Source organism: Hemibagrus wyckioides, linkage group LG03 (genome assembly GCF_019097595.1).
Source record: "Hemibagrus wyckioides isolate EC202008001 linkage group LG03, SWU_Hwy_1.0, whole genome shotgun sequence".
Taxonomy (NCBI): domain Eukaryota; kingdom Metazoa; phylum Chordata; class Actinopteri; order Siluriformes; family Bagridae; genus Hemibagrus; species Hemibagrus wyckioides.
The window spans coordinates 11,687,406-11,703,945 of NC_080712.1; the positions used below are offsets into that span (position 1 = coordinate 11,687,406).

Sequence of the window (16,540 nt, forward strand, 5' to 3'; positions counted from 1 at the left end):
GTGTGATGCATTAAAGTGAGACTCTTCTTGTCTTTTTTCGCCTCTGAGCCCACATCCATCTAAATAAGGAGAGGGAGAGTAAAGGACTAATATACATAACTATGTTAGGTCATTTGAAAATAAATTATAAAATTCATATCTAATTTTATGCTCCTCTACTAATAAAAGGTCCATTGATAAAGTCAAAACAAAAACACACGTTAAACATAACTGCACATGAAGCTGTAATTGCACTGGGAAATGTGCTGTTCATTGAGGAGGATTTTTGGCATGCTCCTTTTCTTAAAGGGTGCCAATAAGCCGACCGCACAACATAAAGGCATTTAAACTCATAAGTATTTCCTCAAACAAAATCTAGCAGTCAAAAATTTGTTAACTCAACAGTATAGACTTGATTTCTTCCAAATATGAGTAAAGAAAATTACCATAATGGCAAATATGGACAACTGTCGCACAGATGATGGCCTCGAAAAGATGGGATGCACAAAACAACAAAGAGAGAACCAGAGACAGAAGTTTCCTTGTGGCTTAGAGACCGAGCATCAGGGAAACTATCAATTTGTTCGGCAACACAACAATCCTGAAAATGTCATAATAACTGTCATTAACCTATCAGCCTGTGCATGATTGTTTTCAAATAGGAAAAAATGCTTGATGAGTTTTGCAATAGAAGAGCTTTCAGCAAGCCTCGATCCTATAATCACACTAAATTTCAGCTCTCCTTCCATAAGTGTTTGTCACTTGTTGGAGAGAAAGAGATGGAGATGGCATAATTTCTGTTTCATTATACAACATACAAAACAGAGGTTTGTGTAGCCACAGATGCAAATTAAAGTATCAGAATGCATATTGGACAATAAATGACAAGAAGAAAGCGCATTATACCACGGCGCTGTCAAATTTTCCATTCAGATTACTCAGAATACTTTAATGAATCTTATACAGCAGCAGAGATTGAAACTGGCTGCAAGGCGAATCGCAAGTTTGTGTACGGAGATGTTTATTTAGCATTTTTGTAAGGTGTCTACTGAGTAAGCACTTTGTACCAGTCAGAGGTAAAGATCTTTAAAATTTTCTTCAGGACAGAGGACTTTGTGCTTTAGGGTTTATCGGTAAACATGACAAATTGTATTAATTTTGTCTTGTTAACTTCAAGTGAGATAAAGAGAGTGAGTGAGAGACAGAGAGAGAGAGAGAGAGAGAGAGAGACAGAGAGAGAGAGACAGAGAGAGAGAGAGAGAAAGAGAGAGAGAGAGAGACAGAGAGAGAGAGAGAGCGATGAGCTGGTGAGGTAACAGCTATGTAGAGCAGTTATAATTTCAGAGAGAGAGAGAGAGAGAGAGAGAGAGAGAGAGAGAAACATTTAATGTAACTACAAACAGATCAAAGGAATGTGTGGTTCTTCCAGGTTTGGGGGTTTGTCCTGTGTTCATGTGTTCTCCACATGCTTCAGGGGTTTCCTCCAGGTACTTTGGTTCCTCCCCCAGGCCAAAGACATGTGTGGTACCCTAATTGGCATTGTCTGTACTGTCTGTGAACAGCTGTGTGCGAGTGTGTGAGATTTTTCCCTGTGATGGGTTAACACCCTGCCCAGGATGTCCCCTACCTTGTCCCCTGAGTCCCCTGGGAGAGATTCCAGGTTCCCTGCAACACTGTGTAGGATAAATAGCACAGAAAATGGATAGATTATATAGTAAAATTGGATGGATGCTATAGTATACTGTAAGTGTAGCATCAGTGGAATAAAGCAGTAAGGGACATGCTGACAACATGATTAATTCCATGGTGGCCACAGATCTCTCTCAGTCAGTGATTAATGTCTTATAACAGCTCACCCACTGTCTTTTATTCCTTGAAATAATATTGACTCTGTTGTTGCAAGTGCACTAGGACTCAGAGCATCTGACGGCACATCGTCTCCCAATCATTTATTAGTTCTCATTTGAGACATGGCAAACCCGACCATATGGCTCATCTCGTAGTGTACTCACAAATGAAATCAGGTAATCTGGCCCAGCTCCATAGAGCAGCTAGAAGAATGCTACAGAACACGCTTCGCTTTCATAATACATAAAAATCAATATGTCCTTAAAAGAAAAAACCTTTAGGCAGATGCTTGTCTCTGTATCAGAGGCGTTTTTCATCAAATAGAATCAGAAGGCCAGGGACTGAACCTCAGATTTAATCTTTTTTTACCACAAGGGGATAGTATAGCAGCGCTAAAAGGCATGCTTCCGTACTGACATCCATTCTATTAATTCGGGGTAAAAGTCACTCGTTTAAAGTTTTAGATTTTATTTAAGTAATAGCATTTCTTTGGCCATGCATCAAGTCCTTTTAGGGTTTAGTGATAAAGAGGAAATACTTTAGTGATTTAGACAAAATGGAAGATGCCATCTGAGCCTTCTGCTCACCTCAACGTAATGCGCTCTTGTGGAACTGATTAGTTTAACTGAACATATTGATATCTGTGCCAGCATTTCAACTCAGCACTGAGACCTTACTAAGAGATGCAGAAATTCGCTAATGGCTGGGAAGTTTGGGACAAGCTCAGTTTAGCTTCAGTTTATGATTAACATGCGTGAACTTGTGAAAAGTATGAAAAGTTATAAGCAAAGCTCATTATCATTGACTTCCAAAGGCAAATAAAGAGCCTCTAAACGGCTAATCCTAACATGAAGAAGTATAAAAACACCGTTCTTCTTTGAAACATTTCACAAAACCTCAGAAGCATCCTATAATAGAGGAAGAAGAAAATGAAGAAAAGAAAGATTATAATTTCAGACATACAGATTATTGGTGTTAGTTAATAAAATATGTCAAATAAAAATACATATAAAACAAATTAAATAATAAACTTTGATTACAGTAGATATTGCAGTGGTTCTTTTTCATCATTACAAAATAAATGTATTACTTTGTAATTGAAAATATTTTGGGTCAAAATAACCCGGTGAAGCCTGTGATATGTCAAGATATGTCTCATATAGGTCATACTTAATTTCCTTTTATTTTGTTCTACAATGATGTAAAGCAAAGTAATCCTGATGTTTTTAGATAATTATTTAAATTCCCATGCAGTGTATATTCTCAGATTTAATTAGAAAAATCTCCTGCTAGCATTGGCCTTCTGTAAAAGAATGCAGAAAGAATGCAGTACACGATGATCACAATAAAACCATCCTAGTACTGTTTCACAATCTCAACACACACAGAGCAGGGGCATGGACAAAGACAAATATGATCACAAGTAGCGACCTGCGGGGTCCAAGCACCTTTCACAAGTAGTGCCCCCTAGTGGCTAGTCTTTGCCATGTTACATAGAATAACAAAGAGACTACAGATAAACATACCATTTAGGTTTTGTGACAGTAGCTTCATGCTAACCCTATAAAATGCCGGCTGAAATCTGATTGGCTGACGATAGAGGTCAGCACCCCTCCCACATGACGGATCACACCACAAACTGCATACAGCCTTTTAGGTTTTGTGTGAATCTATGCAGTTATGTTACAGCTGTCTGAGTGAATGAAATAGTGAAGTAAAGGCATGTCATAAGGTGTTTTGATTTATGTGTATATCAAATGTGAATTTTTTTTTCTCATATTCTGAGAATTGTTTGTAAAAATAGTTTTCACGTATTGTACAAATTACATATTGCATCATTTGTTAGAGACAGAAATGTGAATGGGCGGGGCTAAATCGCTTAAAAGTGAAAACTTTTTAGGGTTTGAGCCAGTGAATCAGAATAAAAATGCAATTTATTTGACAAGAGCTATACTTATTTATAACTAATGGTCTTCCAAGTAGTGCAACAGAAATTATTTGCCTTTTTTTTGGGAGTCTGGAACCCCGGGATGCTACAAACGTCCTTGACCAGTAGTTACAGAAGCAAAATTGGGCATGCTCTCTGGGTGGGAAAGATGGAGGGAAATCTCATTCCTGTCAGTCACAGTGGCAGTAGCCAATTATAGCCGTCTATTAGCTCAAGGCTGCGGAAGAGGGCAGATAGCACGGTAGGAGGAGTGCGCTATGCTCTGATGCAGTAATGGCAGAAGTTGGAATGATGTGGCTGTTGATGTGGTTGTGATTCATGTGATTCTTAGAAAAAGCCTTCACCCTCCTCAGTTGGTAGCTGTCATATGTTAGGGGAGGGCTGACTGGTGAATGGGAATTGGCAGGCAACCAATTTGTGGAGAAAAACAAGGGGGGAAAAAGACAGCTGAAATCACATAGCCTAAAACCAGCTTTACAGAGTAAACAGTGATGTGGTTAGTTTATATGCTGGGTTTGTATTCACCAATGTGAATAAGGCACCATGGCTATGGTGATAAAAACACCAGTGATGGTAATCAGCTTTTCTCTCCCAGTTAATATAGAAAGGTTTCTCCCTCATGGTAAATGTGTGCTATTTCAATCACACAGCTCTCCCTCACTCATTTTATACCCCCAAGCATATTACTGTACCATAATAGTGCCTTTATAATGTGACAGCTAGCTAACAAATAGAGGTGAGCAATTTATACGTGCCCTCCAGTCCTCGGCTAATCTAGCCAGAATAAAACTACTCCAACTTCCATCAGTCCTGAGTCACATAATCAAGAAATGATTACCTGGTGCAGGTGTGCTGGGATTTACAACAGAACCTAGATGTGGTGTACGTCTAAAGAAAATGCTTAATTGAAGTAAGATTTGCTTGCGGCATTGAGCAGCAGAGATGATAAAAACACACCTCAGGTCATTGCAAGTGGGACAAATTTTAATGCAGAAGCGTATATGGCAACCTGCAGGTAGACTTAAAAAAATGATTCTGTAGCTAGTTAGGGTGAAAAAAAGAAACCCCACACCCTGTCTCAATCTGAAAGAGTCTTAAACGTCGGCATGTATGGTGGATATCAAAAGTATACACACCCCTGGTATAATATTGCAGCTTTTTGCTGCAAAAAAATTTAATCAAGATCAATGTCATCTCATTTTCCAGCTTTAATGGGATATAGCAAGCAACAAAATTTAACATTTTCCTTTTTATTCAGGAAGGGGGTTGCAGAGGAAAAACTTACAGTAACATTTTATAATGAGCCATGTGACTGTGCTGGGAATGAACCAATCAAATCTAGATCAAGAATAATTATCATACATCTGTCATCAATCAATCAATCAAGTGATTCTGATTAAGACCAGCTGTTTTTGTAAGATTTTCTTGATCTTCTTCATTTTATCCAGCTGCTGAAGCCATGGTCCATTTCCAAAGCATGTACATTTACATTTACGGCATTTAGTAGACACTCTTATTCAGAGCAGCTCATATTTATACATGGGAGGATTTGAGGGTTAAGGGCCTTATTCAAGGGCCCAGCGATGACAGCTTGGTGGTCCTTGAATTTGAACTCACAACCATCAGATCAGTAGTACAACATCTTAACCACTTCTTACTGTATACATGCTGGAAGCTCACTATCAAATGGTTATTATAAGCAAAATTATTTTAAGTGTTTTTTTTTTTCATTTGTTCATGTGAGTGCACATTTATGCAACCAGGTTGTTGAGAGCTTTTTCTTCCCCTTAAAACATATCTATTTGTTTTTCATTATATTTTTGGTTATTATGTCACATGAAAGGTGTGAAACGATCTGACATGATTCATCATGGTTTCATTTTTTTTTAATCGCAAAAACCTGCTATTTTCCAGGAGACTTGTTAATTGTTAGGAGAAGTTAATATAGAGCTAAAAGTCAAATCAAGTAGGTTTACATTATCATTCCCCCATTATAGCTTATATACACTGGAACTTGATGTCATTTTGTCACATAACAATACACTAAACTATATAAAATGCTCATACAAAACAGTGTAAAATGAACGCAACTGTCACGCACAGCATTATTTCCCTAGTGAAGCTCAACGAATGATGGTAATTATTATTAATCCACTCTTTTTACTTTTTACTGTATCAATCAATAATTGAGCAGTCATCTTGTGCATCCTCGAATTGCTGGACAGACCACCTGATCTCATAAGAAAGCAGTTTCTTTTTGCTTCAGACAAGCTGCTTTTCAGTGGATCAACAAAGCTAAACTTTTTTTTTTTTCACACTAAATGTACCTTAGAGAATCAAATCTGAGGTGAATGCAAGCAGCATGAAAAACTCTGCCTTGTTCCACTACACGGATAAAATGAAACAGACTTGGTTGTCTAGTGTGGACAATGTGACTTTTCAATTTTTTGAACCAAAACATATATTTGGTTGAAATATATTGCAACCTTTTATAAAAGCGGCACCTTGGATTGTTTTTCTTCTGGGGGGATTAAAAAAAAAAAGGATTCAGTTTAAGCATCCTAAGGACATGGGCATTCTCCTGCTTTAACAAATGTGAACTTAATTTTTGTGTTTATTATACGGTTACTGTATGAAATTAATTACAGCCGAGCCTGTTTGACGCTGGTTCATCTTTGGCAGAGAAAGAAACAATTCCCTGAAGGGGGAAAAATGTATAATTTGTTTCTGGAAGCAGTTCCTTTTGCTTTATCCTGAATTTATCGAGATGAACTTAGACCTGTCGATTCAAAAACCAATCCAAAATAAAGATAAGGTGAGGTTGTGGCCACTGGTTGGTAAAAGTCTGACATTAGATTGTGCTGTGTTTTATTTTGGCTGTTATTATGAAGTCATCCAGTCCACCAACTCTATGGTGGCAACACTGGCACAGGGATATACATCCTGAATGGGATGTCAGTCCATCGCAGGGCTTCACATATCACAGAATTAAGGTGCAAACATAAATAAGGTGAATAAACAAGAACTAACAAGAATTAATTTCGTTATAAATATCAATGAATGAATAGACAGTAACATACACAGTATATTTTTTGCCCAAATTACTGGCTCAATAATTAACTAATCTTTTCCTGTCTCAAATAAATGAACTCATAACTTGATCCCTGAAGGAATTACAAATGTTTTAAATGAGCAAAGCCTGTGGCCTTGGATTTTATACAGATATAATTAGGCTCTGATAAATTGATCTTTAGCCTTAATAATTACCTGCTTTACACAGAAAATCAATCACAGGACATGTGAAGCTGCTTATCTAGTAGTTATTTCATTTACAACACTGTAAGAGCAAGGGTGGGGTTATAAGTCATTACTGCTGTTCATCAGGTCATTAGCGATTGCTTTGTCCTGTTCAGACTTTCTAATTGTCAGGTAGGATCCCCTCTCATCACTTTTTCTTGAGATTTCTAAGGAAATCCAGTGCTGACTCTTCGAGCAAAAGCATTCAGCTGCTAAGCCTAAAACAAGAAGACAGATTTAGGTGAGCTGTGAGAACGGGCTGGAGTCACTTCAGTGTGGGTCAAGGTGCTGGTCACGGTACATGCCCTGCTAACAGAGCTGCCAATCTCAGAGGGAATTTCTGAGGTATTAAATAAAACATGGCTGAGTAATATGCTTAGATAAATAAAAGTTGGCTGGCTAAGAGCCAGTGTCTCAAGATGACATTCAAACAAACCAGTATGGCACTGCATAAACGTTAGCTCCAGCTGAACAGCTGTTTACTCGAGGGCCTCTTTTAACGACGCAGGTAAAGAACGTTCCATTTTAGCACTACTCTCAACCATGTCCACATGGTGTCTGTATTAATCAATATGTATCTGTCCAGATTGTCACTTTGGGGCTTTCTGACAGACTCTAGCAGCTTCACCTGACAAGATTTTATACATAAACTGGCAGATTCAACAGAATGAGTCTGGTGTCTTGTTTCACGAAGGGATGGGAAAGCCATTCATTTGCCATTCCTAACTATTTATCTATATCATGATAAATGACACATTTCACAGATTTTAATATGATACTGCATTTTTAGAAGGAAACTCTAAATGTTCTAAAATGTGTGCATGTAGGATGGTAAGAAGTAAATGAAGAAAAATGAATCAAGAACTGTACAAAAAAACCCAAACACAGGAAGTACAAAATAAAATGAAATGTATCTGTGCAAACATTAACGTCACAGGCCCTAAATAATCGTTTTTTATCATCCATAATTCCTTCTGCATCACAGCAGGAGCTGTTTATTATATTTCATGTAAAAGATGTAATCAACTGTACACTAGAGAAAACATGCATACTCGGTCGAGCAACTTTATAATTCCGAACGAGCTCCAGTGGCTAGACATTTGACCTGAAAACTGCTTTTTTAGTCAAAAACTAATGGAAAAGCCAATTCACTAAAGGGGGGGGGTATATTTGATATTAGTTTCTAAAAAGCAGTTGCTTTTGCTTTATCCTGAATTTATCAAGGTGAACTTAAACATGTGAATTCAAAAACCAATCCAAAATTAAGATAAGATGAGGTTGTAGCCATTGGTTGGTAAAAGCGCAAGATTATACTGTTGACACCAAGAAGAGACTGGCCGATCGCTTGGTCGAGCAACTTCATACCATCAGAATGAGGTCCAGTGGCAAGACATTTCAACAGTGATAGACATAACATTAATAACGTCTCACCATGTGCACCGCTATTTGAGCAATGTAGTGAGACTCTCATCTAAACTCTTGAAACTTTACGACTCTAAGCAATAAATGTTTTGACTCCAGCTATTAAATCATCAGACATTTCAAACATCTACTGGGTTTACTAAAGCCTCAGAAGCACTCTGCTTACACAGCTGATAAAGGATTTTGTCCAAAATGTTCTCTTTCACTGGAAACTTTATGTACTGCAATTGATGTAATGGAGATACAGAAAAAGAGCTTTAGTTCACAAAATGGGGGAAAAAGTGTCATTTCTATGACTTTAACCATGGCATGGGTGTTAGTACCAGATGGTCTGGCTTGAGTGTTTCAGAAACTGCTGAAATGTTTGATGTGTTTCCACTCACCATGGTTGTAAAGAGTGATTATATGAGTTACTATACAGGGTGTTCAAAAAGTCTCTATACACTGGGGAAATTACCAGTTTATAGCAAAATGTAATTGTATTTACAATTCACCCTCTACATGATTGCCAATTCTTTGTAAATACAGAGAGCATCGTCTCTACCACTGATGATGAACTCGTGTTTATGAACACATCTGGCTCTCTCTGCATGTAATTTCACTTTGTGTTTCTTTAAGTGATCTTTGTGCTTTATGTTCTCCTGGTACACCATGGCCTTCTTTTGGCAAAGGCATTTTTAAAGGATATATATATATATATATATATATATATATATATATATATATGTATATATATATATATATATATATATATATATATATATATATATATCTGGGTTTGAAAAAAATGATCATTTTCCCACTGGGTAAAAAGACATTTGGGACACCCTGTAGACTTCCTGGCAACACACCAGGCTGGTCATTCTCCTCTGATCTCGAAAGGTGTTTCAGCCTGCAGATCCTCCATTCACAGGATTTTATTTTTTATGCCATTGTGTGTAAACTCTGGAGACTGTTGTGTGTGAAAATCCCAGGAGATCAGCAGTTTATAAAATACTCAAACCAGCCCATCTGGCCCTAACAACCAAGCCACAGTTATAGAAATCACACTTTTTCCCCATTCTGATGTTTGATGTGAACATAAACTGAAGCTCTTGACCTGTTTCTGCATGATTGTATGTTTTGTGCTGCTGCCACATGACTGAATGATTGGATAACTGCATAAATGCAGGTGAAAAGGTGTCCCATATAAAGTGGATGGTGTTTGTAATTGTCTGTGTGTGTGTGTGTGTGTGTGTGTGCTTTGACAGTATTTTGTACCAGTGATAATTAGCATTTAACATAGTTTACTTATTTCTTAGCATAATCTACTTATTTCTTATTCATTTTCCCTTAGGGGCACAAATACATCCACTTAACTAAATGCAAGAAACAAATAACCAGTGTAAATATACAAAACTGCACCCGCACTAGTGCTGACATATTCATGATAGTAATATTGTGCATGAATACTAGTCCAGGCTCATCCTCGAGGTGACACCTCATCTTCCTGTGCATTTCCTTTCATCTCTGAGCTGAAAATGAACAGTTGTAGAGATCCATCTTCAGACTCTTCCACAGATGGAAACTCACTCTTAATGCAGTACTTTATAGACAAGCTGCTTTTCAGGGGAAACAACATAGCTGATAGATTTTTCAAACACAAATGTACCTTAGAGAATCAAATGTGATGTGAATGCAAGCAGCAGTCCTGTCTGTGTTTCAGTTTCACTCGGCAGGTAAAATGAAATAGTCTTGCATATTGTATTTTTGTGAAATAAGGACAGTGGTGCATAGTGCTGCTTTTTTATTCAGGACTTTAAATGGAGGATTAACCCACACAGCACCCTGAATACACACAGCAGAGTTGTCCACTTCACTGCATTAATAAACGTACAAAGAAAACATCCTTGGCCGACTTTCATGCACTAATAGACTAAAGTTTTTAATGTTATGTTTGTTACAGCCTCACTGTTTGAAATTAAGAAACAGTAAATATGCATACTGTACTCTATCTGCTGAAGGACACTGATTTCCATATTTGCCACCAATTACAGTTAATAGCATGCAAATTAATTGCTAGCTATTTGCTGAAAAAGATGCTCAATTAATCCTTAAATATAATGACTTGCAAATTAAGTATGGAATAAAACAATTCAGTGGCATGATGGTGCACAGTGTAGAACAACATGTCTCAGAGTGTTTTATGCCACTTAAACCACGACACCTTAACTACAATTAAAAATTTTGTACGTCTTACTGTTTTCACTAGCATCACTAAAGAGCCATTCCATCACCAGCCTCTTTATTTTGTTTGTCTTTTGTTTGGCAGCTAGGCATATTAGAGAAACTGGCAGATTAATTAACATGCTTTTCAAAATGTAATGGAGATAATGTGATTGTACATGATTACATATACCTTGTAATATGTAGTAACATATATAAGTGATATAAAATGTCTACACACCCCTGTTAATACAGCAGGTTTTTGTGATGTGAAAAAAAAAAAACCTAATCTAATTCTTTGTTAAAGTACCTTTTGATTTTATTACACCACTTAATCTTTTTGTTTGAGCATCTATCAGCATGGCCTATCTTTACCTGTCAATATTTTTTCCACTCTTTCTTGCACGCACATTCAAGATCCATCAAATTCTCAAGCTATTCCTCTGTTGATTCAGATGTATGCTTTTGGGTCATTGTCATGCTGCAAAGTGAAATTCCTTTTCATCTTCAGCTTACTAGCAAATATCTGAAGGTTGTGCATGAAAGTTGACTGGTATTTAAAGCTCTTTAGGATTCCCCATGATAAAAGTCACGGCTGAAGAAAGGCAGCTCTAAAGCATCATGCTACCACCACCATGCGGCACCGGCTATGGTTTTATTTTAATTTTTTTCTTTGCATTTTGGAATTATACCTATTGGAATTAGTCACATCAGAGCATAACATATTTTTCCACATGGATGTTTTTGTGAGAAAGGACCCGAATTCCAAATGTCCTGAAGACTTTCACATGGCAGATTTACTGTTCTAAAAGTGCCTTCTTCCATAAACGCTCACTAAACGTGTCTTTACAGCAAACGTTACCATGTCAACAATGATCCATCTTTATTAGTATATAAATAATAATAAATAATTATTTTTCATTAACTAATAAGTTTACATTTATTTAATATAAAATATTAATGAATTATTATTATTATTATTAGCATCCACCATAGACATCCCTTAGCTGTTACTATAGAAACGATAACACATTAGCACAATTGCATTAATATAAACGTGTGATTTGCCTTGCAGCCAAAAATTCTGTCACAGCTACAGTTATAAAAAATTAAGCAACACCTCCTGATGAATAAAATTCAAGAATTTAACAGCCCTGTGGTTTAAAGGAGGTTGAACATGGTGAGATAAATCAGTTCTTTCATAAATCATCTCTCAGTTATTTGGCACTTGCCTGTAGCACGGTAGTATTTACAGAATAAAATCAGGGCATCTAATTTCATCATTGATTATAAATACGTTGAGCATTAAAAAAAAAAAAATGGATCAAGGATCTTTCACATTCAGTGTCACAGAGATCAAGTAGCTGTGTGAAACAAGGCCAATGTTGCATGTCTTTCAGCACATTAACATCTCTTAACTTCAGCCGCACCGTACTAGCAAACACATTTATCATCCCTGTCTGCCGGAGAGAAGCAAAAATCCCCAGCTGTCATGTGTGTCATGACACGGAGGCTGTACCTCCCTCCGGGTGAGACAGGCTTTCTGAGATTCCCCTTTTAGCCTTGTGAAGTGAATGAAGTGCTCCCTAACACACACATCCTCAACCTGCAAATTCATAAGGAATGGCTTCTAAATCAGGATACTTCGAATCACATGCGAAGGTTTTTCATGTGTTACCTCATCAATGGTCAGAACAGACAGACTATCAGTAAACAGCACTAAACAGCTATCAGTGAATACCTCTAATAAAGATGACCTTCATATTGCATGTGATAATACAATTTATACCACAGCTCTGTTTAATGCTCCATTCTGATCAGCCAGAATGCGCTGTTAAACAGCTGCCCTGACAATAACTTTATACTCTTATATTTATTCACTTCTTTGGATATCTTATGGGACTTGAATAGCAGATTCTCCGCATGAACAGATTTTTTTTTTTTTAAATGATGCTTTTATTTGGTATATCATATCACATCTCATGCCAGCATCTTTTGAAAGCTCTCAACTTATAATAATCAGAAATAATGCAGCTCCTTTAGATTTTTCCAACACAGGAAGGGTTTCTTTGTGGTTTCTTAGTTACATGACAAGCTGCATGCTGCTGTCTTATCAGCTTCAAGAGAGAGCAGGAAAATGAAGCTGTTGTGGGACAAACAGTTTACAGCTGCTATAACGTAAGTGACAACAGAATCTAACTTGTTTCACAGCAATTAGAAATGGATAAAACTTATGAGATTTTTAGTCAATAAATATATGGCAATAATCACTGGCAAATTGCTATGGCATAAAAGTAGTAAAACACTCAGAGGTGTGCTTTTACTGTAAAAAAAAAAAAAATCAACTTATGGTGTTTTATTTATTGATTTATTATCTAAAGCAATACAATAGGGAACTGCAATTCATCAAGGAATTAGATGGCATCTATAAGCCTATATAAAACTGCATGCACAAAGGAATTTTTGTTATGTGCAATTTAAGAAATAAAGGGGTATTTAATAGTGTCTTATCATTACAAAGATTTTACAGCATAATGTATAGGTCAGTATGTTAGTATCGATATGCTGGGATGTGATAGTTAAATGTTTAAATCCTATGGTAACCTTATATAAACCAACACAGCGATAATGAAATCATTACTCTGCAAGTACACAATAATCATATCATTATGTTTCAAGGCGTTGGCTTTATTTTCATTGCAAATAATGCATTAGCAGCCTTTCAGAGCCAGACGTAATCTGCAATATGAATGAATCTTTGTGTTAATGGAAAACAAAAATATCATTTATCATCACTAATTACCGAAGCCACAGACCTCAAGTTAATTGAATAACAATGCTTAATTGAGAGTTTGTGGAAAATATCAATAATATGATAGAAGCCTCTGAACAAAGCACACTAGTTATATCAGTATTTCTTGCACAAAGACTAATAAAGTAATACACTGTGCACATCTTCCTGGGTGCATCTGAGTTTGATATGATTCAGTCTCAATGATTAAATATACAGAATACAGAACAGAGAAATGTATAAAATCTATTCGCCCCTGTTACACAAGTCACGTTTGGGTTTTAATAAGGATATGAGTAATACTGGGTAATACTGAAGCGTCTCTCCCCTCCAGAAGAAATCCCCAGACTTGCATTCACACCTACACCTACACGGCAATATAGAAGTCCAGGAGGAACCTATAAGAGTTTATACTACCTGGGGATGTCAGGTGCATACAATAAATAAAGGCATCAACTGAACTGTGAAAAGCAGAATGTGAAAATTCAATTTCCTCTAAATTTGTTGACTCTGTGATCTCGCCTTATCTGCTGAGGGATGAAATTGGCATCTGATGAGCACTTGAATTGGATCTGAAAGGCATCAGATGAGTCTCTCGGTCAGTCAGGGAGACACTCTGGAGAACCCTGTTGTCTATTTTAATGACAGTTTGAACAGTCACACATGAAAGGTCAAGTAGGGACACAACCTCTAGTCAAATCTAAAATCATCTGCATCTACTTGAGAGCTTTCAGTGCTTACACACCTGAGGACAAGCTTCCTGACTTCAAATGGCGGGGAATGCACATGCACTCGGGCACGACTCACTCAGCTGGACCTGCAAACGCATCTTAAACACGGCCGGAGGATAGCTTATGAGATGATGATATAATCAACAACAATTACGTGATAAAAAAACAACAACCGCATGATCAGTTCCAAGTGATGCATGCCTGCTATCCTAATGCACAGTGAACGCAGGATGAGTAAATTCCGTTACCTTCAGCCAGAAGGCGCATCGCGTGCACGAACGACGGATCCAAGCTCTCTTTCTCGGCCAGCAGCTCGGGCAGGTACTTGTCCTGGTCCATTATTCACCTCAGTCCCGAACACGGCAAAGTGCAGGTAAGATGACACACAAGTGCTGAGAAATGACAATTTTTTTTATTATTTTATTATTTTAAGGTTGCTTTAAAATAACTGTCTGGTTAATGACAGCAGCTGACAGTCGATGTGCGCGCGAGCTCAGTAAACGCGTTGTGGACTAATTCACGGCTGCGCACCCATGTCCTCGCGCTCGGTTTAAACGCGAGACGCCGCGGATGATCCTCCCTCCTCCGCCGGAGAATCTGCGCGCTAACCACGCCCCCGCCGCGCCTGATTGGCTGCCTCGGAGGACGCTAATGACTCCTGGCAACAGTCCTCGGCGCTGACGAAACAATCCAAACGGAGGCTTACGTGCTTTAAACGAGCGCACCACGAATGGTGTGAAATGATGCCCCCTATACCCTACCTAGGGCACTTAATATCTGTTAGGGAGCTATTTGGGACCTCTCATCTTCTGTGCATGAGCTTATAAATTCAATAACCCTCTAAACTCTTTGGTAGTTAGACAGGGACCCTGAAAGGACCCTAGGAAACAAAAACAGGCCTGAAAACAGTCTAGGGAAAAACATAGTGCCTTAACCTGACAGAGAGGTGAACTTCATATTTGTAACCGTGCCCCTGGATGTAATAATGTTAGCAGTCACGCCAACTTGTCTATAAGCTACACTTGCACTGCATTCATGTAGTTAGTTACCACATTATCTGAAAAAAAGATACTAAACTGTACCGTTCCTTATCTCTGGTTTGGTGTATACCTTTCGAACCCTTAGTGTGTATCGTCATCGTGTACCAAGTCATTGTAGTGGACGGCAATTTTCAAGTACAAATCCAGGACTAGCTATGACAAGTCTTAAAGAGGTCAAATTAAAGAAGGGCCAAGATCACGACCAAAACCATCCAGTCCAGGCCAGATTATTTGTGCATTGTACCGATGATTAGACTGTAATTTTTTAAAGACAGAATTACTTCTTCTTAAACTTTGTACAAGTGAAAACGTGTAGCTTAGGGTGATGTGGTAGATTAGTGGTTAAGGTGTTGGACTACTGATCTGAAGTTTGTCAGTTTGAATTCCAGGTCCACCAAGCTGCCCCTGTTGGCCCTTGAGCAAGGTCTTTAACCCTCAATTGCCCAGTTGCATAAAATGTGATAAATTGTAAGCTCTGGATAAGAGTGTCTGCCAAATGCTTGTAATGACAGCATTATTTTTACAAACTGTCACTCAAGACCAAGCTCAATGCATCTCACATCCAGCCCTAATGAAAGCCCTAATGATCTTTTTCAAATGTACACTATATCCACATTGCAAGATGAAATGTAGAACCATCTTTAGAAGTGACAAGAATATTTACAGTTTAATCTTTTTTTTTTCTAAGAGTGTACTGTAGGTTACATGATTTCTGGACTGCACGGTGAAGGAGAATGTACTGTTACCACCTCACAGCTCCACGTTCTTCAGTTTGATCCAGAGCTCCGGATGCTATTTATGTGGAGTTTTTTGTTCTCCCTGTATCCACTTGCGTTTTGTCCAGATTTCCTCCCCTCTTTAAAAAAAAACATGCTACATTGCCCATAGTTGTGAATGACTGTGTGACAGTGTGTATATGCATGGTCCTACTGAGGATGTCCCATCCGCCTTGAGTTCAGTGTTTCCAGGATAAACTCAAGATAATTCACTGTGTTTGAATAAAGTGGTTAATGAAGATGATTGATTGTAAAGTTAATTAACTAGTGGATCAAAAATGGCTATTGGTTGCCCCTGATTATGGTTGCATTGCTTAATTAAGGAAAGCACATCTATTAAACAGCGTGCTTAAAAAAACAGCTAAACGACTCTTAGAATGATTTAACTGTTAGAGCAGTGAAATTGTGTGGAGCAAAAAGAAACAAAGGTAAGCAATTGAACAAGTGATCTGTCTTAAGGAAGACAAGTGTTCCATATTCATAGCAGGGTACAAGGTCAGCTC

At 37.8% G+C, this 16,540-nt stretch overlaps 2 protein-coding genes across 5 annotated transcripts in view; one reads left to right on the plus strand and one right to left on the minus strand.

Annotated features, from left to right (window-relative positions):
- khdrbs2 (KH domain containing, RNA binding, signal transduction associated 2) overlaps positions 1-14,793 on the minus strand; it is a 107,465-nt gene extending 92,672 nt beyond the window's left edge. For all 4 annotated transcript variants that reach the window (XR_009204385.1, XR_009204383.1, XR_009204384.1 and 1 more), the window contains exon 1: positions 14,470-14,793. Coding sequence is in view for 1 of the 4 variants with exons in the window: in XM_058386779.1 (XP_058242762.1) it covers positions 14,470-14,560 (91 nt within the window). In the remaining 3 variants the exon portion in view is untranslated. The remainder of the gene's footprint in view (positions 1-14,469) is intronic.
- Positions 14,456-16,540, plus strand: part of si:dkey-103j14.5 (isoaspartyl peptidase/L-asparaginase) — a 30,817-nt gene continuing 28,732 nt past the window's right edge. The window contains exon 1 of the mRNA XM_058386783.1: positions 14,456-14,594. The gene's annotated coding sequence lies outside the window, so the exon portion shown is untranslated. The remainder of the gene's footprint in view (positions 14,595-16,540) is intronic.